The 23,903-nt window shown below is 56.8% G+C and overlaps 1 protein-coding gene across 1 annotated transcript in view; it reads right to left on the bottom strand.

Moving 5' to 3' along the window:
* Positions 1–23,503, bottom strand: part of PKP1 (plakophilin 1) — a 45,791-nt gene extending 22,288 nt beyond the window's left edge. The window contains exons 1-2 of the mRNA XM_025458593.3: positions 23,148–23,503; positions 14,315–14,421 (exon numbers count right to left, since the gene is read on the bottom strand). Coding sequence (XP_025314378.1) covers positions 14,315–14,421; positions 23,148–23,349 — 309 coding nt within the window. The 5' untranslated portion in view covers positions 23,350–23,503. The remainder of the gene's footprint in view (positions 1–14,314; positions 14,422–23,147) is intronic.
* Positions 23,504–23,903: the final 400 nt, after the last annotated feature.

Here is a 23,903-nt window from a genome sequence, read left to right on the forward strand (position 1 = left end):
TCTGCCAGCCTCTCCTCCATCCTGCATCGCTTCCCTTGCCCCTCCTCCCAAATCCTGTTTCTCCAAGGCTTCTTCTCCAGTCACCTGCACAAAGCCTGCTCTGACCCAGCCAAGGCCCCTTCTCTGGATCCCCATTGTGCCCAGAGCCAGACTGACCCATCTGCACACCCCCACTGGCTGTGACCTCATGCGTTCTTTGGTTGGCGATGGTCATTTTCCCCAAGTCCTCCGGGGTAAAGACGCCCTTCGCCGTGCCTAGAACAGGGCTGGCCTCATCGCAAGCGCCCAAAGGAGTGCCTTGACTTGCCATGGGAATGTGTGCCAGGGACGGGAATTCGGGCCTCCGTGGGCACAGGGGATCCTTGGCAACGAAATGAGCCGCCAGGAAGGCGGAGGGGTTCCGGAGGAGGCAAGCCCGCTTGTGGGGGTGGCCCCACGTGTGGCTTCCGGCCATGGGGGACCAGGATTCCTCCCCTAACCTCTTGACCTGGGCCTCCCGAGCTGGTTGGCGGAGTCTGGAGAGTTCTCCTCCAGCCGCAGCTGACCAGACAGAGGGAGGCAAGCATGTGCTGGGCAGACCGAGATGAAAAGAGTGTCTGTGTCCCCAGCTATTAGCCCATTTTGAAAGCACGCTTCTGCCAGCAAGGTGGGGCTGGCCAAACCGGCTCCCAGCAGGACACACCCTGCTCTTCCCCAGCGAGTCACACACCCAGCGGGTGCCGGCAGGGCCACCTTCAGCAGTGGAATCCCCACGCCCTCCTCGTGAGAGCCAGAGCACACGCGCGGGGCCCGGCGAAGCCACGACAAAGCACCTGTATGGAAAACGCCTCGAGGACGGACCCCCTTTGCCTCCTGCTCCCCCTCTGTGCCCGGCATGCAGGGGCTCTCTTTCGCCTTCCTGGGATTTTAGCCAGGACCAGGCACAGGCGCCGCTGGCTCGTCCCCGGGGGCAGAGGGGGCCTCACGGTGCAGTGCGGCAGCTCTGCTCCACTTTTTTGGGGGGTCTGGGGAGCATGGCCTCGCTCAGCAGGGGGCAATCAGGGCCCCAGGGCGCGGGGAGTTCTCTGGGTGAGAGGAGCTGCTTACTGAGCAGTTTGAGTCAGAGAGAGAGAGAGAGAGAGAGAGAGAGGGAGGGAGGGAGGGAGGGAGGGAGAGACGAGAGCCTCTGGGCCTGAGTCACTCAAGGTGGGACTTCAGCAGCAGGAGTGCCGATCCTGGTCTCCTCCTGGGCCCCACTCCCTCTCTGGCGGGGAGCAGGGGGTCCCACCCCGGGCTGGTCCTCCTTTCCTTTCTCTGGCACGTAGCTTCGTGTGGAGTGTGGAGAGCAGAGGCCCCCCCCTCCCCCCGCAAGCCAAAGCCCTGACATCCAGGCAAAGAGCTAGCCCGTTCTGTTTGGAGGTGGCTGTGGTGGTGGTGGGTCTGCTGGGGCATCCTAAGGCCAGGGAGGCACGGCCCCATGATTCCATCCCAGCACCCTGAGGCCAGCAGCACCTACTCAGGAGGGAATCCCAGTTTGCAAACCGAAGGACAGAGGCTGGTAGATCGGTCTACTCGGTCAGGTGAGGCACAACAGGCACAACCTGATGTCAGGTGTTGGGCATCTTCTATCACCTGAATTTTTAAAATGTAAAAAAACCCCAACTCAAACCCATGAAAGTTTTGATGCCCATCCTGGGAGTGCAGAGTCCCTCAGAGATCTGGTTAATAACGGTTAGCGTCCCTCGTCGCCTCTGAGAGGTGGAAACTGGGGGCCTGCATCAATCAGGGCAATAGTAAGAAATGTGGGTAATTCAGATCCAGTTTCTGGTTCCAAAGCATCTGGACAACTGCAGCCCAATTAGAAAAGACCATAAAAACCCCAGGCTGTAGCTTGTGGGTCTTTCAAGATGGTGCTACATCCTCCAGGGAGCTCACAGCTCCGGTGAAGGAGGCATCTTGCCCTGTTGGGCTTGAGGCTCCAAGTCTGAGTCCCAGGCTGGTGGGAGGGTCAGGCCCCCGCGGCTCCCGGCGTTATCGGGCACCAGGGTGCAAAATGTCTTGTGTACCCCAGCACCCTGCCACGGGCGGGCGCTCCATGACATCTGCCGTGGGAACAAACCACTGTGGCCCTTGGGAAGCCAGCTCCGTCTCCACGCCCTGCTCTCTGCCTCACTGCTAACCTGCAGGAAAACGTGGATTTTCTGAAAATCTTCTCTGGAATCTCCTCCCCCTTCACATCTGACAAGTGGGTTTTCTTAGCTTCTTAGGACAGGTTTGGGGAGCAAGGACCTAAAGTTTCATGTGTACACATCTCTGTTACATTTTGGAAAGGAAATCCCCGGCAGGTGTTAACCTCTTGTGAGGACAGACCCCGTGGCAAAGGACACCCCTCAGACCTTGGCCATCTCTCTTTCATGTCAGACAAGTCAGAGGCATGACTATCCTGCCCTCTGAGCCCCCTGTTCTGTGGTCACAGCTTTTGAACCCAGAGGCTGACCCCACTGTCCCTGAAACTGTTCATCCTGGGAAGGAGCCTTATAAGGTTTCAACATGAAATAATCCCAGAATCTCAGAGGATACACCAGTTCCTGGAAGAGCATAGTCGAGGGTCAGGACGATCCCGCTAAGTTCAGCACCCCGCACCCCATGCTGGAAGTCCGAGGGCAGCTCAGTGGCCCCTTTGACCACCTCCCACATACTGGCCCAGGAGGTGCTTCCAGACATAAGAAGAAGAGGGCCTTTGGGCTGTGAAGTGGGGACATCCTCAGGGGCAGATGCTTACGTGGCCCAGAACAGAGCTCCTTGGAGACACCGACCATGGAAGGAAAGTACTCCCGCTGATGAGGAAGCAGAGAATTTCACATGAAAGGAGGATCCTCCAGGGCTTGGGTGCTGGATCTCCACTCTGGAAGAGGAGCCCGTGTGCCTGTGGCCACACACTCCCATATGCACACCTGCCTACATGGAGCACTTCCCTGAAGTTCCTTGAGCAGACTGTAAGAACATCTCAGCCGGCGTGGCGCTTTACAGTGTGCCAGCAGCTCCCCAGTCGTCATCTTGTTGGAGACTCCTGTTGACAGCATGCCCATCGTCTCCTGCCTCCAGTGAAGCGTCAGGGCAGACGGCAGCAACCGCATGCTCTCTGGGAGCATTTATTAAGTTCATAGAGCTCAAGGCCACATGGCTGGCTAAGGCCACATGGCTAAGATGAGGCAGACGGTGAACCAGAACTCAGGTCTCCAACTTCCCTCCTGGTGTCTGTCCTCCAGCCGCTGGGCCACGGAGGTCTGGTGACTTGAACGGAGCCTAAATGGCGAAGAGCACCTGCAGCTAGGGGGCACCTGCAGGGGCTCCGCCTGCATCTGGCTAGTTGCTGGCCCTGACTCCTAGGAAGCCCCTTCCCCAGGGGCTAAAGACATAGGAGGAATCTGCCCCCCACCCCCATTTTTGGCCTATTTTGGGAGATCCTTAGAGACATTTAGGAAGACGGTAGCTCCTCGGCTGTGTGATGCAACACCACTGCCCAAAGACCTGGGCTAGAAGACCTTTTGCTCCAAGGGACACCGGTGGGCAAGGAGACATTGTGGTTATGACAACTGGTCTGTCTGGGCCAGGACCGTGAGAGTGAAGGTGCAGAAAAGTGACTATACCCTTTCAACCACGCCTTATTCCAAATGCACCATGGAGCACACCTAGATTGGGCTGGGAAAGCAGGGAGTCATGTCAAGACTGGTGCCTGAGGCTGGGCCTGGAGTTTCTGGAATTAGCCAAGTCTTGCTGAGCTTCTTCATGCTCAGGGAGTTGGGCCACCCTGCTCCAAGCCTCGGGGACAGTCAGGAGGATGGAGAAGAGGGGGCTGGGCCACTGGCTGGCCCTGAGCTCCCCTACTTTCCTCAGGCTTCCTCCCGCAGCACCCCCACTCTGCTCCCAGCACCATGGGGCCTCCAAGAGTGGATGAGGGCTCCAGACAGATGTGGAAGAGGCCTAGAATCTCCTGTGGACCCTCTCCAGGCTGGCCCCCGGGAGCCCTCCCACAGAGTTCAGCACTCAGCAGGCCATCAACAGACACTCAGTCAGAGACCTCATCTAGGGGCACCTGGGTGGCTCAGTCGGTTAAGCAGCCAACTCTTGATTTTAGTTTGGATCATAATCCCAGGGTCCAGGGGTTGAGCCCCGTGCCAGGCTCTGCCCACAGCTCAGAATCTGCTTGGGCTTCTCTCCCTCTCCCTCTGCTCCTCCCCACGTGTGTGTATGCTCTCTCTCTGAAATAAATACATAAAATACTAAAAAAAAGAAACATCACCTTTACCTGAAACCATAAAACTGCTAGAAAAAAACATAGTAAGCTCCTTGACATAACTCTTGGTGATGGATTTTTGAATCTGACACCAAAGCAAAAACAAAAACAAAAACAAAAAACAAAAGCAAAAATAAATAAGTGGGACTCCAGCTTATTGAGCCCTTCTGCAGAGCAAAGGAAATCATCACCAAAAGAAAAGGCAACCTACTGAATGGGAGAAAATATTTGTAAATCCTATTATCTGATAAGTGGCTAATACCCAAAATACATAAAGAACTCCTACAACTCAATAGAAAAAAAAAAAAACAAACAAAAATCTGATTTAAAAATGGACAGATCTGAATAGACGTTTTTCCAAAGAAGATATATGCAAATGGCCAACAGGTACATGAGAAGTTGCTCAACAGCATTAGCTATCAGGGAAATACAAATCAAAACCACAACAAGATATGACCTCACACCCGTTAGAATGGCTAGAAAGAGGAGAAATAACAAATGCTGGCGAGGAAGCAGAGAGGAGACCCTTGTGCCCTGTTGGTGGGGATGCAAACTGGTGCAGCCTCTGCGGAAGACAGGATGGAGTTCCCTTGAATAATTAAAAATAAAACTACTGTGTGATCCATTTATCCGAAGAAAAGGAAAACACTAACTTGAAAAGATACGTGCATTCCCACGTTCGCTGAAGCACTGTTTACGTGGCCAAGACATGGGCGTGATCGAAGTGTCCACCGGCAGATGAATGGATAAAGAAATCGTGGTGTATAGGCACATACAATGGAATATTACTAAGCCATAAAAACGACGAAGCCTTGTCATTCGTGACACTATGGACAGACCTTGAGTGCTTTACACTAAGTGAAATGAGTCAGACAGAGAAAGACAATGATCACATGGTCTCTCTTACATGTAGAATCTAAAACCCATCCTCCCTGAACCCCAAACCCCAAGAACAAATACACAAAACCCATGCTTATAGACGCAGAGCACAGACTGGTGGCTGCCAGAAATGGGGGTGGGGGGCGGCTGGAGAAATGGGTGAAGGGAGTCAGAGGGTTAAAAAATATATATCATCTTTAAAGGCTCCGTTAAAGAAACAAAACTATTCCGTCGGGTGTATGGCTGGTCACCTCGGGGAGGGGGCTTCACTCTGGCGATTTTCTCCTTGGTTCTCAGCTTCACCTGACCTGCTGGACCAGCTTTAGGACAATTATCCTGCGTGATGACTTTGCGACCCAGAATCTCCCCAAGAGTGGGACACGCATCGCAGGTGATTGAGAGGTGACATCAGAGCATTTAACGCACCTCAACAGCCAACATTGAAGCACACAGAAAGCTCTTCCTTCTTCCATTTGATTACCATAAGGAGAAAGTCTAGGTTGGCGGCAGTAAGGTTTTTTAGTACTTGCCAGCCTCCCTTACAGAGCAGAAAGAAAAAAAAAAGGGTGGGGGGAAGGAAAAAAAAAAAAAGGAAAAAAAAAAAAAAAGCTTTATCTACCGGGAACTAAATGATTTGTTTGTTTCTATTCATTAGTATTGGTTATAAGTTATAGTTAGCTTTCATCCAGGGCAAAGCATCCTGTTTTTCTGTTTGTTTGTTTATTTTTTCTCACTTCTGAGTTAGTGATATACATTTTCCTTTCAAAATTTCCTTTGAAATTTAAAATGAAGTACATCAGAAATAAATCACAGCTGGTCACTGATTCCATAAAAATCGTGACAGCAGACTGCCAGTGACGCACGTAGGCTTGGGGAACAGTCGCCCACAGTGGCGAGGGTCCCCGGATGTAACAGTGTGACGAGGTGCTCCGGGCAAGGAGTCGGGGAGACCGGGGGTTCCAGTCTGGGTTTTTCCTCGTCCGGCTGTGCGGCCTTGGGCACTCATCTCACCTTTCTGATCCTGTTTCTCCAGCTATAGAGTGCCCTAGAAGCTTCTTCGGACTTGGGCGCTCTATGATTCAGCCCCCGCTGGAGTCACAAACGCCTGCTTCCCAACCTAGCTGGGTGCTTCTGAACAAACCCCACCTTCATCCCCTTGGGGCTGTGCGCTGTGCGCCCTGCAGGAGAGTAGGACGGGGTGGGTGGGGGTCTAGGGCCCAAGAGCTGCTTCTCTTCCCGCCCAGCTCATCTCTACCCCTCGCCCCCACCCCCCACCCCATTTGATTTTGTTTTTCAGCTGAGCTTGCTCTCCCGGGGCAGGACGGCCTCCGTAGAGACTTGCCAGGGCCCTGGGGGAGAATGCTGAGCCTCACCCCAGCGGAGGGTGGGGATGGCTCTTCCACCCACTTGGGAAATGCCGCCCCATTGGTCTCGCTGAGCTCTGTGACAAGAGGAAAACTCTGACACCAGAAAAGAGGCATCAGGAGATTTACCCAGGGCTTTGTTTTCGCGGACCTCCTTCCCGTCCCCCTGCTTCCTGGCTTTGGAGCATGTGCAGCTGGCGGGGCAGGACAGGAGATCCTGACTCACCCCGGCCCACTGGGCTCTGGACTGGGTTTTGCCAAGTCTAGCAGAGGCACCGGGCAAGTCCCTGCATTTGCCTGCGGCCTGACTTCCCTGCACGGAAAATCAGAAGACGAGCGATGGTTCCCGCCGATCTCACAGAGACGGAGGATCGGGCGGGGGAATAACCCGTGAGCCTTTGTGTAGATTCAGAATGCTGCACCGGCCCAATTACTAAATGACGGGGATGCTCGAGATCGGGCGCTTCCCCCGGGAGGCCCGGCCGCAGACGAGGGCGCCGGGGCGCTGGCGGCCTGGCAAGCTGCCACCCGCATGCTCACCCCAGAACCTGGGGGGGCCCTGCCCAAAGCGCCTGCTCCTTCCGGGGACTGGGGCCGGAGCTGAGGCAGGACCCCCGCCCCGCCACAGATGAGGGAACGGAGGCCAGGGTCTAGGTCAGCTTGTGCTACGCACGGTCGCTTTTAATTATATCCCCTCTACGGCGGCTGTTCCCTCCTTCGGTTGTTTTTAACTACAGCGTTAGGACTTTCAAGACTTGTTGGTTGAGTACAGTGGTTCCTGTCCGGACCAAGAAAATACCAAACCAACCGACCAAGCAACCAAACAAACACCAGGCCCCGGACAAAACTCCACTAATTTTTTTTTTCTGGTGTAAAATAAAGAAGTTTACAATTATCCCCAACTCTTCAAATCTTCCCTCTGAAGTCTCGGGGGCTCTACTGTGAATGCGGGCTTGAGGAGGAAGGGGGGACAGTGACCAAGTCCCCCCCCCCCCCCCCCCCCCGCCCCGAGCATCCCAGCCAGATTGCCCGGCCTCCTGCCCCCGTGGCCGTCCTCCCTGCCTCCTCCGGGGTCTGGCGCTCCTCAGGACCCGAAGGGAGCGGTGAGCAGCAGGCTGGCTCAGCTCTGACGGCATCCCGGGTCCTGGCCTCCAGGAATCGGAGGCGGAGGCCAGGGAGGCTTGCGAGAGCTCTGGAGCTGGCACTCCTTGGGGGCGATCGGTCAGGAAAGAGGGCCCAGGTGCTATTGCCGGACTGAGCCCCAGCCTGGGGGGTCCTGCTCTGCCCAGATCCTCTGCGAGGGCACCCCATCTCCTTTCACGCCCCACTCCAAGCGCAGCTCTTCCAGGGGCCGGGCCTCGTTTGCTCCCCTGGAGCCCACCCTCGGGTGCCCGGGGCACGCACTTGCCGGAAGCACGTCCCCAGCCCTCTGCAAGGCCAAGCTGTGGGCCTGGGAGGCATCCCCTGAGGAAAGACACAGCATCTGGGCCATCAGAGCCGGAGGCGGGCTGAGCCACCGTCTGGTCTGTGGCCGGGCAGCTGAGGGCCAGCGCGGGGTCCCGGCGACAATCAGGGCCAGTGGTGCAGAGGCCCGTCCCGGCCTCCACAGAGGCCTCCCTGGCTCCCGACCTCAGCAGGAGGAGGGGCCTCCCTGAGGACAGGATCAAACGCCAAAGGACGCCCCGCTAGGGGCCCATCCCTGAGGGACACCGGACGCAGGTGTCGGCCACGGGCTTCTTCCAGGGGGTGTCCGAGGTCTGGCCCGGCGTCCGTGAAATCACGCCGCGGGCCAAGCCCCCTCGCCTCGCGGGCACCTCCTGTCCCTCAGCCAGCAGGCTCACTGACTCCTTTTGCGGGGGGTACCCTGGGGCCCCGCAGACCCTCTCACCTCCCGGGCTGAGGGCGTGAGTCACTGGCTGGCAGTAGGGACCCGGAGTTGGCACACGCGTCGGAGCAGGAGCCCTGGCTGCCGGGACAGGGAGCCTGGACCGCTCCACCTTGCCTGTCCTGGACTTTTCGAGAACAGAGGCCCAGCGGGCCCTGCCTGAGGAACCCCGCTGGCGCGGAGGGCAGGGCCATTCGGAGCTGAGGAATGGGAGCAGGGAGGAGGCGAAGCCAGAGGTTTTGAGTCAGGGGAGCGGCCAGCTGGAGCGTCGCTGTGCCTGTTTCCTGTCCGTAAAGCTAAAGTGAATGAGTCCTGCCGCCTTTCCATCCTGCTGCAAGGGTTAATGAAACTGCTGTTCTGCTCGTGCTTGGAAATGTTCAGATGAAAGCAGGGAGGACGTGCAGAAGCCATCACCCACCATAGGCCGGAAGCGGGGTCCCAGCGGGAGAAGTGGGGTCTCAGCCGGAGGATGTGCCCCTCCCCTGCCCCCAGGGAGACCACCGTGCAGGCTGTGGCTGGCGCCCTGTAGCCTCTCGCCCTCGGCTCCCACGTCCCACAGAGACCCCGAGAGGTCCGAGCCAGCCGGTCCTTGTCTAGGATCTGACCCAAATGCCTTGCCCCATGGATGGGAAAGCCAAGGTCTGGAGAGGGGAAGACCACCCCAGATCCGCAGCCTGTCGCAGCTGAGATTAGAATCCAGCCTCCCCCTGCGGATCCGCCACGCCGGATCCACAACCCTTACTGCCTTTCAGAATAGGAATCGGAATTCTCACCCATTTCAGAGATGGGCAAGCTGAGGCTCAGTCGGGTTAAGAACATGCCTGGGTCATACAGCTGGTGAAGGGGCAAAGCCAGGATCTGGATCCAGTGTCTCCTCCACACCGGGGTGTTTTGGGGAACAGACGGTGTTAACTCTGGGTTGGCAAAGATGGTCTCTCTGTGTCAAGGGCAAGGATCCCATCATGTCTCTTTCTGGCAGCTCCTCTGAAGTACCAGGTCCAGGGCCTGGCCTTTGGGGACACTCCGGCCACATGGCTAACTGGAGAACACTGTGCTTGGGCTTCCCGTCCCCTATGGAAGCTTCATGCAACCCAACCCCAGCGCTCTCATCTGTAAAAGGGGGCCACCCGGTGGCTTCAGGTTTGGGCTGGGCAGGATCAGTTCTTCTCAGGATGAGGGTCCCTAGCACGTTGTCCACAAAACTCTGTCATGGGTGTGTCATCAAATATTGACGTGTGTGTTAGGCAAGTTCAGCTAAGCAGGGTTTGGGAGAAAGATTTGCCAGTGAATCCTGGATTACAGTAGACAAATGGGGTCAACAAGCAGGACAAAGGCAGGATTTTCCCTGGTTATGCTGCTGGAGACTCCCACCCTCGGGAGCACGGGGCTGGATTTCAGTGAGCACAGTTGAGTGATTCAATATGACGGCCCCAGGTGTCCCCCAGCCCAGACCTCCCGGCTGACGATGCCCAGGTGGACCGGACGGTCCAGGTCAGTCCGTCACCCGAGAGCATCACTTGATGTGACTCCTGGAAGACCTGAGTGTTCAAGGTGTGCCTCTGGATTTGTAAGCAGGAACATCTATCGGAGCTGGAGATGACAGAAAAGGAGATAAAGCCATTCCCTGGAAATCAAAATTGTCCACCTGCCTCAGCTTCGTCTTGGACGAACCCCTGCGGTAGGAACCCGTCTCCAGCTTTGGAACAGAAGGGCTGTGCCTTCCAGTGCTTCGAGCTCTCTCGTCGCCCCAGTTGGTCTCAGCTGACCCAGAGGCAGGTGTTCAAGGGACCCATTACAAGGTCCCCTAACGGGACTCAAACACCTTCCACTTTTTCACCAGAAGTGGGGATGGCCTGGAGTAACCCTGTTTGGGTCCCCAGCCCGGGAGGGGAGCACTTCAAGGGGTCCTGTATTTGATTACAGAGAGTGCTGTGGGGAGATGCCCTGACCTAGGCTTGCCACGTTTGGCAAATAAAAATACAAGACTGGAATTTTGGGTAAATGACAAATGACTTTTTAGTGTAAATGTGTCCCAAACATTGATTGCATTTTATCTGGCCTCTCTGCCCCGACCCCCATTAACCCTTATAGCCCAGTGAATCCGGCTTGAGTTTAAGAAGGAAAAAAATGGCTGCTTTCCCGCTTCGTTTGAACGAGGCTGGCTCCTCAAGGGAAGAGTAGGCTTGGTTGGGGGACAGGAGGAGGGAGGAGATGAAGAGATGCAAACTCGCAGATCTCATGCGGGTCCCCAAAACACGGTTGTGGTATTAAAATATTAAGGTGCAAAAATAGAAGACAATGCAAAAACCCCACATACCAGGGCCGTCGAAAGTCTGGAGTACCGAGAGCAGAACTCCACTAGACTGGGAGTTGGGTGGCGGGGCTCTGGGTGCTGTCCTCGTGAGCAGCCCTGTGACCCTGCGGAGTGATCTACCCTCTGGGAACCTGCCCGTCCTCAGCTGTGCGGTGTCAACCCCACTGGGGCCCGAGCGTCTCACTAGTGTGCTTCTGAGAACCGGAAGGGAACGGCAGAAGCTCAACCCGAGAAACTGAGCAGGGGCGCTGGAAACTGCCCCCACCCGTTGCCCCCCCACCCTGGCTCCTCCCTGAGATCTGCACCACCCTGGAGGAGGAGGAGGTTGGCACGGCCAGCAGGGAGCTGACTGGGCCAATGACTGGTCTTGGGATCCATCTTTTCTTTCCCTTAAGCCCCCCGATGCCTCTTGTGTGTCAGGCTAACTCTGTTTGAGGTTTTATTTGATGATGAGACTCTCTGTTCAGTTTCCCTAATTTGCGACATGGGCGGCGGCGGCCTAGAAGTGGCACAGTTAGAGGCATATTCAAACTAGAAGGCTGCTGCCGACACAGAGCACAAGGCAAAATCGTAAGGTAGCATCACGGCTTTTTAAGGATTTTTAGAACTTTCCTTTTGGAATTGCCTGCAGATTCTCTGCATATTTAATGACATACAGACTTCACGGTGACAGATCTTGGCTCTTGGGATGTTCGTTGGAGCCAGATCTAAGGAGTGAGGCGCTCAGGGCGGCTAATACTGTCCCTGCTCAAACACAGGTCATGACAGCAAAGGAACAAGGCTGGCTTTCCTACATCATATAGCTCCTAAATGACACGGATAGTTGGGTCTAAAAAAATTTTTTTTAGAGGGTCGCAGGATCCTGGGAGTGACGGCAGAGGGGCGCAGACCCCAGGACAGCAAGGAAGTCCGGCCCGGGTCGTCCTCTGACCCTGGCTCTCCGGCTCCCCTGCCAGGGCACGGAGGGCGAGAGGACCCCGCCGGCTGGGTGTCTGCGGGGCACTTGTCCCCTGCCCGGCCCGACCTGCCCCACACGGGCTGGCTGACGGGACAAACGTGAAGGCAGCGGGAATCATTCTCCGGCAGCTTCGGGCCACCCCGGCCCCCGTGCTGCCTTCAGCCGAAGGGGGAGACGAGAGGGCCACCAGCCCCGGGAGAGCCCGCGGCATAGGTCGCCGACCCTGAGCCTGCATCCCGGCCGTCCCTCTCGCCCCCTCCCCAGTCCTGGCCCTGTCGGGCTTGCCCCGGCCTTGGCTGGCTGCAGGCCTGGCTCCAATATCCATCATTCCACTTCCTCGCCACCTCGCCCCCTTCCCTCTGCCAAAACCTCATGTGTGCCGCGCTCTTCGCCGTTCCCATAGCCGCTCCTGAGCAGAGAGGAGACAGGACGTGCCTCAGCAGCTACCCTGACGTGAGTCATGTCTGAAGTCCCGCCAGCGAAGAAGGAGGAAGGAGGGTTGGGCCTTGGGCGCGTGAAAGGAAGGCATTTTCATGGACTGTCAGAAGACAGGCGCGGGGAGGGGTGGGGGAGCCTGGGAGCATCAGGAGCTGCCGAGATTACTGAGGACGGAGTTGATGAACCAGAAGAAATGCCCAACGTGGGCCAGGTCGAGATTTTTTTTTTCTTTTTAAAGGAAAGACCTCTGAAAGAGGTGCTTTGCAGTTCTTGGCTGCCAGTTTCCAGGGCAATGACCCCGCGCTGCCCCTCTGATAACACTCCCTGTTAATGTAACATCGACCTGTGGGTGAAGTCCACACACACAGATCCTCATTCCCACTTCCCAGACGCTAAACCGATCCCCAGAGAAGGTAAGAGGTTTATCCGAAGTCTCAGAGCCACGGAGTGATAGAGCCTGAAAGGACCTGACTAAGCTTTCCCGGCTCTGATCTGTAGCAGAATAGATGAAAAGACGAGTAACATCCACACAGGCGGCAGGATTGCTCATTCCGCCTGCTGGTCCAGTCCAGTGATCGGCCTTCCCGGGGTCTCACAGGAGCCTTTATACTGCGTTACTAAGCCGTTTTCTCTAAGTCAGATTCTCTCTGGTCATCACGCGTGATGTCAAAGCACTTTATCCACGTCTGTGCCACATATGGGCTCAGTCAACTGTCTATATGTTGCACTGAGGGTATCAGTTGCCATAAAAAAAAAAATAAGAAAAATGGGAGGGGAATAGATTTGCAGGAGGGAAGTTAATTCTTCCCTTTGGTCCCTACCCTGTAACATGCAAGAAAGGCAAATATTCCCAAATTAGCCCCAAGAAGAGCTTAGGAAGGAAGGCTCAAACTGACAGCAAAAATAAGACCTGACTCATAAACCACCTACCTTGTCCCTTGCCCAGGACCCCAAAACCCCAAAACCCAGAGGTGACATCTGTAAACAACGAGGACTCCAAGCAAATGCCACTGACACCTGGAGTCCCAAGAAGACAGTGCCCCGGGCCCCCTGGAAAAACAGCCTTTCACTCCAGCTGCATATTGTCTCACAAAAGAATTCCTAAGAGCCACACAGGCTAATGTTGAAACTGGCAAAAAAATAAATGGAAGTCATAGAATTTAGAGACAGGGTGTCATTGAGCCCAATATCCCTGATTTTCGAGTAGAAGAAACCCCCTACACTGGTTTGTATGGTTGCACCGGAGCATTTACCACAGACTTTGGCGCAGGGGTAGGGCTAAATAAATATTTGTTCAGTAATGGATGGATGGGCATAGTGGTTGGAAATCACACAGAAAGGCAGTGACAGGGTCAGGATTAAAGGATTTAGGATCATCTCTACCTATGTTAATAAAAAAAAAATACCTTAAGACTGATTGTCATCAGTTTTTTTTTCCATGCACATTATTTCATTTAATCCTGACAACAAACACCATGAGATAGACTTTGTTATATCCATTTTAGATGTGAGGAGACTTAGGCCCAGAGGTAGAAATATCTTGCCCATGGCCACATGCTCAGTGAGTAGCAGAGATAGAATTTGGATCCAGGTTTGTCCAACTTATAGACACAGACACTCCAAGCCCAACGTAGGACTCAAACTCATGACCCTGAGATCAATAATCACATGCTCCACCGACTGAGCCAGCCAGGTGCCCCTGCCCAACTTATAAACTCAAGCAACACTCCAGTCCAGCATGCACCCTCTTATCTAAGAATCACTGCAGGGGACATGCTCTTCCAGCCCCAGGGGACTTCTAGAGCATTCTCCATGGTCATCAGCACACACGGAACAGGGAGGTCTCCTCAGTTAATCCACAAATGGAACTCAAGAATTCAAACTTCTCTCAAATCCATGATCATATCAGACATTTAGGAAAATAGGCTGTTTTCTTTATGTTTTTCTAAAACACTCTCATTTGAGACACTTGGCAATATCCAATCAGCCCGAACAGGAGATGACACTAACAGCCATCCATGAAATAATGGCCAAGCCTATGGCCCCGGTCAGGGCTGTTGGGCCTCACTTCATGGACCAAAGCAGCCCCTTCCCACCCGGTGTCACTCTTCTCAGGAACCAGTGCAGGTTTGCCCGACCGTAAAGTCTAAGCCATCCCCCTCAACATTCCAGGTCTTTTGGAATGGAAGCAGCTTCTTACCGGATATCCCCATGAGCCATTCGCCGCCTGCATCTTGGAGTAGTAGCTGCTCCGGCTGGTGGTCCCATAGTTGTTGTAATTGTCGGCCAGGCCATCGTACATGGAACCTTGGGGGCAAAGGCAGGGGGTTAGGACAATGATGGCCATGCTGATCACTCGCCTCTCCTCCCCACAGCATCCAGGTCCACCGCGCCCCGTGGAGGAGACCAGGTCTGAGCTCTTGAAGGAGGAGGGTAGGAAATACATCATCCGCTCGCCACCTCTCTCTCTACCCCCTCCACAGCCAGGGCCAAGGAAGGGCGCACGCAGGCTGCTGCAGGGACAGCTCTGCAAATCTCAGCTGAGTCCTCCCTGGGCTGACGGAAGGACTCCCTGCTGCTTGGGCTAAGTTGACACCTACAAGTCAGGAGTTGGCCTGGAGGGCCGTGGAGCACCGCCAGTCCACTCCAGGGAATCACGACTCCACGGTCCACGAGGATAAGCTCCCCACTGGGGGACGGCTGGCAGGATCTCAGCATTCCAGGTCCAGAGCCCCGGGGTCAGAGCCACAGAGCAGGGAAGGCTGATTAGAGGCCAATTCGGGGCGAGCCTCTGGTTTCAAACCTCAGTCCGGCCCCCCGCTAGTGACGATGTGATCTTTTGTCCCTTCCTTCATCTCCTAGGTGTTCTAGATGGTGAAGGGGGGGTGGCCACCAACCTCAAAGGCCCCAGTGAGGATTAATTAATGTTTTCAGAGTGCTTGGAGACCCACAAATGACAGGCTCTGCAAGAGGACAGAGTGTCATTAGGGCTATTAGGGGCAAAATGGCTTTGAATCCCAGAAATCCAAACTGGATTTTGGGCTCCTGGTGGGGCTACCTTCCCTTCTCCTCTTCACCAGATGGTAGGTGGACCCTAAAGAACAGTCCCAACCGGCAAAAGCTGGTCTGTTGGCTGTCTTACTGTCCTTGAAGCACAGCTGACGGGACATGCCTACGACTTTGCTCATACCAGGCCCCTTGCCAACTCTGCCTTCCCTTCTCGGCCACAACATTCAGATCTCGCCCATCTTTCAAGGTCAAGTCCAAGATCTCATCCCTTTGGAGAAGCCTCTTCTGACCAGCCCTGCCCAAGGTGATCTCTCCTACCTCTAAACACATACTGTCCTGCTGTCTGTACCCGAGCCACATCCTGCCTGCTGTCCCATTCCCGACACTGGGCTCTGCGTGAGGGGAATGCCATCGCTCTGCGGCCTGGACATCTGGAGCAAAGCTTGCCCCACACTCGTTAAATGATGAGCCCTCTGGGGGGGGGGAGGGGGAGGAAAGTGGGATCCAGTGAGAGCCTCCTAAGGGGGATGCGCACTTCTTTTCTCTGAAGTGATGGTCAGACTCCAGCATCAGAAACCCTGTGTAGGGGGAAGGGCTTGACAGTGATCTTGCCCAGCCAAATTAGCTCCTTCCCCACCCGCCACACCCGCTCAGATTCCCAAGCCTTTTGGGGGCAGTAAGATGACTGGAGTATTTGGGCTAAGAGAAGGAACAGCAGAGGGGCAGCTCTGGAATGTGGCAGGTGTCTCTGCCTGGGGCCACTTCCTCTGGCCGAAGCCAGCCAAAGGACCACCCCATAGCACATAGGAGGGGGCACTGCCCTGATTCCCACCCTGCCATCACGGACGATCAACAGGCCATTAGGGTGATCGCCCATGGCAGAGGTAACTTGCCCTGGGAGCCTAGAGGTGTTGACATTGGCTCTGATATTTGGGCAAGTCACCTGCTCTCCCTGGGCCTCAGCTTCTTCTTCTGTGAAATGAAGGGGTTGGCCTCTGTATACCCCAAAGGCCCAACACAGCCCCAGCATTCCATGGCTGTGTGATTATAGTAACTCATGCCCCATGGCATTCAGAGAAGCTTGCAAGGAAGATGGGGTGACATCAAAGGCTGCGCCACCACCTCCTTGCTGCCCGCCTCGGGGGCCTCCCAGAGAGAGGTGTCTTGCGGGCCCAGGCCTGACTCCTGAGCCTCTGACTTCATCCAAGCTCCCCTACTGAGTGCAGGCAGCTTGTTCCTCTTCCTTTCTTGGGAAGCTGCCCCCCACCCCCGAAAGGCGGCCTCTGTCAGGAGGAGCCTGGAGGCAATCTCATGGGCTCAGACACCCAGAACCAGCCCATACCAGGGAAGGGACTGCAGCCAGGACCCTAGGCACGCACGGTCAGGTCCCGAGGCAGCTGACAGCCTGGTCTCGTCTGACTCCCTTCCATCCAGCCTACTTCTATCATCTCTTCCAGGGTTTGACAGGCCAGAGTTCACTTGGCTGTTGCCCCAAGAGCAGGGATATCTCACCCAAGGGCAGGTGTGGGTCAGCCAGCTGCTTTCAGGTGGAAAATCTAGGGTGGTGACAGACAAAGGGTTCTATGGCTCCCCAGCGAGGCTTTCTGCTAGGGGAGGCATCCCCAGGAGGCTCAGTGGAGGGCAGGCTCCCATGGGGCCTCCACTTCTTCTCAAAAGGCAACCTGTCAGCAGTGACATCACTCACCCTCTCAGTCATCAGATGAAGCATCTCCGCCCTCCATGCCCTGCACCTGCCTGCCTCCCTCTCACATAATTTTCTCCATGTGGGAGGTAGGGAGTTCTCTGTCATGGAGGCAGGGGTGAATAAGACCTCTGGAATGCCCTAGGCTTCCAAAAGCCAGTCTCTGTGTCCCAGTGGTGACTTTAGTGATGACAGGTGTGGGTTATAACACTCACTTCTGGTGGGGCCACGGCCGCCAGGCCCTTCCAGGTGGCTCCTGAAGGCACTCCCTAAGATCCATCTGCAATCGGGGACCAGAGCACCTGACTCCCACCCTAAGATGCTTTGCTTCTTTCCTTGTGAGAATGAGGCTGCCATCATGCCAGCCAGTGCGGCTTTTCTGGCAGAATGGCAGCTGCACTTGGGGCCCAAGGTTCTGAGGTAGAGGAGGAGTCCAGAGAAGTTGCCTACTTGAAGTCACACTTTGCGTTGTGCCCGATGACCAAAGAGGTGCAGGTAGGAGGTGAGCTCTGTTAATAAGAGTGCTGCTCCCCTCTCCTGACCCTAGGGTGTCCGGCTGGTGCATGTGACCCTTGGAAAGTCAGATTCGACAGCAAGAACACGGGGGCTCTCAGTGACAGTGATGGTAATGGCTCTGACAGTGTCCCCTTCCCCAGCTAGTCCCTCGTTTCTAGGGAGCTTCTCCTGATCGACTCCACCCTGTCCCGTGGCCACTGGCTGACTGCGCCCTCGGAACAGTGCTAGGACCTCATGACCGTGCCAGCATCCATCATCATGTACCTCGGGCACCCACTGCAGCAAGCGCCGTGTCTCTTCCTTCCCTGGGACCTGGGGCACAGGGCATGGCTCTGGCTGGGATGTGGCCACACCTGGCCTGCGCAGGCCCTTTCTTTCAACTAGTTGTCCCTACCCACCCCTCATGGTGGAGGGGCTTAGGAGCCTGGAGGCTCCATATCCCCCAAATCGCAGCCCAGGCCCAGAGTCTTTGAAGGCCACTCAACCAGGCCCTCTTCCCACCAAAAAACGTCCCTGGTCGGGTGGGGGTAATGGAGGAAGACAGAGGATCTGAGAGCAGCTCTAGGACAGGCACAGCCTCCTCCTTGAGGAGCACGCTTGGTATCAGCGGCGGTAAGGGGAGGAGATCCCAGCACCCAGCTCACCCCACAGAATCACCCCCACTCTTGTAGCTGAGCACCTGCATTCCCACTGTTTCTCTCCAGAAGGGTGCACAGGCTAGACTCAAAGGATGGTGGCTTCTCAGTGGAACCGGCCGCCAGCCCAGCTTGTGCATTGTCCCCGGGAGGCATCTGCCCACCCACAGAATCCCAAGGTCAAGGGCAAGTGTCCAGAGAAGGCACAGCTCTCTCCAGTGCACACTCAATTCCAGCTAGCTCGGCCCACACAGCTTGTCTCATCCGTGTCAGTGTTCCAGGGTGTAAAGCCATCTCCCAAAATCCACCACTCGGACCATCAGCGTCCCTGGATGCTGCTTCCCTTTGGTGCCCGAGACAATGATCTGATTCTCCCCTGTGTCATAGGGCCAACACGAGCTTCCTCGCCTACCAAAGCTTTGAAAGGGAGGCAGCTTCTTTGTGAGCATATGCGGACGGCTCTCTCCGACCGGACCGGACAGCCAGACCTTTGCAGGGGGTGACTCATCCCCTTCCAACTCCAAGCCTTCAAATAGGTCACACCCACTGCACCTGAAACATTCTCTTCGTCTCGGCCTAACCCTCTCCCTGCATTCAAAACCTTGCACAAAAATCAGCTTCTTCTAGAGGTGAGACCCCACCCAGCCCTGGGCACTCCAAACCCTCCAGCGTAACCCTGTCAGCTTTCTGGTCAGCTGCTCTGCTCACTGTGCTGGCTGTGGCTTCCGTACTGTGTGTGTGTGTGTGTGTACACACGCGCATGCACTTATGGGCCCTTCTCCCCGAAAGCAGGGAGGCTGGGGACTCCCTGAAGCAAGGGATCCGCTTGCACTAGATCCCCACCCCACTCCTGAGCCCAGGACCAGGGTCCTGCCGGGACAAGGCACTCCGGATGTCCGCCTGCCTGACCAACAGGCTGCAACAGGGCCGAGGTCCCCCGCAGTGCGTGTTCCCCCCCATCCCCCAGCGCCCTCTCCCTGGCTCCTCGGGAGGCCTGGCCGTGGGGCATCTGCACCAGCTGTGCCTCCACGGCCTGATCTGTGCCCCCCAGGGCCCGTGTCTCTCCGGCTTCTATGCTGAGAACCCGTGAGGGCCACTGGTTGCAAGGAGGAGCCTTCGGGAAGGACAGCTCCAGGCGGCTCGGGGAGCGGTGCGCAGGGCAGGGAGCGACACAATCTACCTCCGATGATCACCACCACAGCACACTTGGGAGGTGACCTAACCCCATGTCGCACAGTTGCAGAAGCCGGAGGGGGCCGTGCCTCGCCCACCATCACACAGCAGCCGGCAATCTGTGCAGGCAGCGCTCAGCGTCCGGGCCGCAGGCTGGACTCCTGCCCCAGCACCACTGTGAGGCGGCGGAGAGCGTGTGCGTCTGTGCAGGGGCGCGGGTGTGCATGTGCCCGTGGGAGCCTCGGGAGGATGCCTAATGTTCTCGCACCTTGTTTTGTCCAAAGATCACACACCCTCTAGGGGTCGTAGCCCACGACAGAAGCAGTTCCCCGAGTTTTAGACCTGGAGCGATTGGCTTATTGGTATTTACAATTTGGTGCGTGGGGAGAAATATTTGTTGGTTTTCTTTCTTCTTTTCTTCTTCTTCTTTTTTTTTTTCCAACCTCTGCCAATGAGCTTTATTTAGCAAAGGAGCAGGATCCAGGGAAACAAACTCTGCTGTGAAACATTCTGGAATACCTGGCATTTTTGTATGCGTTGTAACAGGCAAACGGAAATTCTGGTAAAACCTTCGCTTCAAGCCAAGGTACATTGTAAAGAAACAGGAATTGGTTCATTTGAAGTTTAATTAGGGCGTTTTGTTCCTGGAACAAGGTAAAGCGAAGACACCCTTTACTCTCTCCCGTGCCAGATTCGGGCCCCAGAAACCCACCCCAGAAGTGACATCTGGAAGGGACAGCTGTCAAGAAAATAGACTGAGCTGACCCTCACTCCGGCAGAGGTTTATGCAGCGACAAGGCCGATGGCAAATACAGAAAAGCCAACAAAGGTGGGGTCCGAGGCGGGGGCCTTCCCCTGTGCAGGCCGGGCCACCAAGCCAGCACAAGCCTGCCCCCTAGGAAGGCCTCGACTAGTCACTGCCCCGTGAGGGACAGATGCAGCCTGACGCACCAGGGGACAGGCACCTTCCCTAGCCCTAGGGGGCCCCAACCCTATCTCCTACCATGGAGAAATACAGGTTTGGCCATTTTACATAAGAAATGGTAGTTATGAGAAGGTTGAAAGTAAAAAAAACAAAAAAAACAACAACAAAAAAAACAACACATCACAGCTGTCTATGCAGGTAGTGAGACAAACAAGGACAAGGACGCTGGTAGCGTCGGGATTTCCCTGGAATGAGAAGTGATCCGAGAAAGAAAGGCGGTGTCCTTAGACTCCGCGCGTGATGTGTATTCACGGTGACGGCAGCGTTCAAGTTGGACCAAATGAGATTCGGGATAAGCGTTAGGAAGAGATTCCAAGTGAAGTTCTAGAGAACCTGAAGGTGGGAAAGTATTCCTTTTGGGCTGCCTAACGGGTGCTCCTGGCCCCCAGCAGGGCGGCTCATGGGGAGCTCCTGCGAGGGCCTCCCTGCTCAGGCAGGCCGAGTTTCCCCAGCCAAGATCTCAGGCTGGGCAGCCCCAGCCCCTGGGTTTCCTCCTGCTTCCCACACGGTGGGAGAAGGCACCCTGACGCACGCACATGAGGACACCCTTGATGCACAGGAGAGCAATACTTAGCAGCCAGTTCAGAAAAAGACCCAGAAGGTCAGGCAGGTTGAGAGGCGCCTCTTCCCGCAGGGTCTCCCGACCCTGGAGCCCCCCCTCCACGGGGACGTCCTGACCAGGGCCAGGCACCTATCTCCTCTGCTGTGTTTTGGGGAAGGCAGGGGTGGAAATAGGTACTGGGTGTCAGGCTCCTTCTGTGGGGCTCCTCTCCCAACCCCTGGTGACTCAATTCCCCCTCACCAATAAGACAGAAGAAAACCCTAGCGGGGTGGACCCTGGAGAAAAGCTGGATCTATGGCTGGGACCACCAGTCGCTGATTCCTGACTGTCCTTTGTGGGGTACAAGGCGTGGTGGCTACCTGCCAGGCAGCCTGTGAGGTGTGGCCAGCCTTCTTTGGAGCAGGTGTTCTTAACCAGAGGGGCCCTGGTAGGATTCAGGGGCCCCCAGAGAACCAGACACCCTCGAGAATGGGACTCTTCTCTCTTGGAGAATTCCGGTGTATCCAGGAGGAGTTAAGGCAATGAGGTGGGCCTGGTCCTTCCACAACGGCCAGCTCGCCCCTCCTAGCAGCCAGAGCAGGTGCATGAGATAGAAACCAACACAAAAAGAGACAGCAGAGTTGGGAGGAATGGCCACTGAGCAAATAGGGAATGCTTGGGCGGTTCTGATGAAGAGAAGGGGGAATCTGATGAAAACAAAGCCAGATAAACCAGAAACACCAGCTCCAAGTGACCTAACCGCCTCTTCCACATAGGACGCCTCTGGGGAAACTGCCCCTGTGGGAACCTGGCCAGAGCCGAGGGCAGAGGGGACACACCTACAGGGTCAGTCCTTGGAGAGGCCTGTTTCCGGAGAGGTACGCATTCGCCAGGGAGGTCACCCCTCACCTGGCTGAAGCCCCCTGGAGGACCCCGGGACGGAGAGAAGGAGATCCCATCAGAGGGATATTACCCACGAAGGGCAGAGCCAGAAAGGGCACCGCATGATGACGGACACTCACCGCATCCCCATTGGTGGGAAGAAGAAGGGGTGTTCGGGGCACCCGGGATTTTTGAGATTTTTCTGGAGCTGTGAGCCTGCAGCTCAGGCCAGGGATGACATGGGAGCGGGAGGGGGACAGGTAAGTCTTGCGCAGAGATGAGAGTAGGTTGTCTCGAGCTGTGACTGGGCTGTGGCCAGAAATGGGGACACCTTTTTTTTTTTTTTAATGATCTCAAACCTACTTCCAGAAAAGGATAGCGAGCAGCTACCAAAGCACTAAATAAAAGAGGCGGCAAATGCCCTGGAGTCTGTGCGACCTTGAGGAGAAGTCTGGCAAGAGGGGGACCAGGAGCCCAGGCCAGGGTGAAGGGCACACACAGCAGCAAAGAGCTTTTAAGTTCGGGGTCCAGGGAAGCGCTCAACCAGCCATTCTCCCTCCCTCAGCTCAACACAGGGGTCGCTCAGGAGTGAGGGGGAGAGGGAGAGAGGCCAAGCCCAGGAGGAAATGTGAGCTGGCGTGAGTGCAAGGGTGTGGCGGGAGGTGCGCAGGGCTCCATGCTTCCTTCCTCTTAGCTACCCCCGCTGCTCCCCTTACCCTCTCTTAGGGGCCCGACTCCCTAAATAACTCTTGGTGGGCCTGTACTGGTTTGGGCTGTAGAATCTTTCATCAGTATTTATTAAATTTAACTAAACACACAAATAAACAGAACATTGGCTAGTTGGCATGTAATTCTTCCTGGGAAGCCTTTGTATTAAGGTTCGTGGTCTAAAAATTCTCCACAAATGTCCCTGTCAGATGCTGCCCCTTCCTCCTGGAGTTTCAAGGATGCTTTCTCTGAGCCCCCGGCTTGGGGGACCTCAGCACCAGCGGGGGGCATGGGACCGGGCACCTAAACTGGACAAGTGCTCACGGTGAGCGCTCAGCCCCGGCGCCTCCTGGCATTTGCAGCCTTGCCAACCTGCTGATGCTTGCTCCTTCCCGCTCAAGCCAAGTGAGGGGTATGGGGAGGAGGGCACTTCTGCGGTGGCCACTGAGGACAGAGGCACCTGCAGACGCCCTTGCCGGGCCTGCGGGGCGGGGGGCGCACGGCCCAGGGGCGTCCTGGGTCTGCAGCCTCTGTGCGCCCTGGGCCTCCTGCACCCGGAGCCTGCGGGCCTGGGCGCCCCAGGTCGGGGCGCGGGGTGAGGGGCCGCACTGGGGAGCCCCGGCGAGCCCAGGGGCGGGGTGGGCAGGGGGGTGGTCCCGGGGCAGGCGGGGCGGCGCGCTCTGGGCTCTGAGCCGGTGCACCTGCGGCCGCCCTCAGTCCCGGCCGCCCTCCCGCGCCCCTGCGCCCCCGCCCGCAGCCCGGGAGGCGCCTCCTGGGTCCCGCCGCAGGCCCAGGGGAGGCCGGGGCGCAGGGGCGCGCGGGGGCGCAGGGGCGCGCGCGGGGGCTCAGGGGCGCACGGGCGCACGGGCGCAGAGCCCTTACCTCGGTTGGAGTGGCTCAGGGTGGACGACTGCGAGGACTTGGACTTCTGCCGCTTGACGGTCATCATCACCTGCTCCTGCACGCGCTGGCGGCCCGACGTGCCCGTCTTCATCTTCTGGTCCGACGGCAGGGCCAGCGTGGAGTTGTCCTGGTCGGGGAAGCACTCGTAGGCCAGGGCGGTCTTGAGCGGCGAGGGGTTCATGGCTGCGGCTGCGTCGGCGGCTCCCCAGGCCCATAGAGCGAGCGGTGCGCTCCTGCCTGGCCGCGGGTCCCCGCGCTGCGCTCGCTCGCACTGGCGGGCCCGCCCTCCGTCCGACTGGATATACCGCCCCCGCCCTGCGCCACCCACCGCCGGCTCGGCCCGCGGTGCTCCTGGGGGCAGGGCCCAGGCCCTGCGCCCTCGGCTCCCTCTCCTGCCGCCCTCCCCCGTGACGTGCAGGGGCGAGGCCGGGAGACGCCCCTCCATCCTGTCCCTGCTCGTTCAGGGACAAAGTATGCGCTCGCTCGGCTGGGGAACCCAGGGAGACGTCTCTCTCTCGAGGAACAGGCCGGTCTGGAGCAGGCCCCCGGGGAGAGCTGGGCGGCCACCTGCTGCCCTGGGTCCTGGCGAGACCAGCCCCGTGCTGGGGCTCCCAGGCCAAGCGCTGAAGCACAGCCCCTGTCCCAAGGCGCGCTCAACCCTATGGGGACAACCGCCCTACTCTCTAAGGTGGCTTCCTCCCCAAGGGGCTGGGGTGGGGGCATGAAGCCTCAAGG

The sequence above is a fragment of the Canis lupus genome, chromosome 7 (assembly GCF_003254725.2).
Source record: "Canis lupus dingo isolate Sandy chromosome 7, ASM325472v2, whole genome shotgun sequence".
Lineage (NCBI taxonomy): Eukaryota > Metazoa > Chordata > Mammalia > Carnivora > Canidae > Canis > Canis lupus.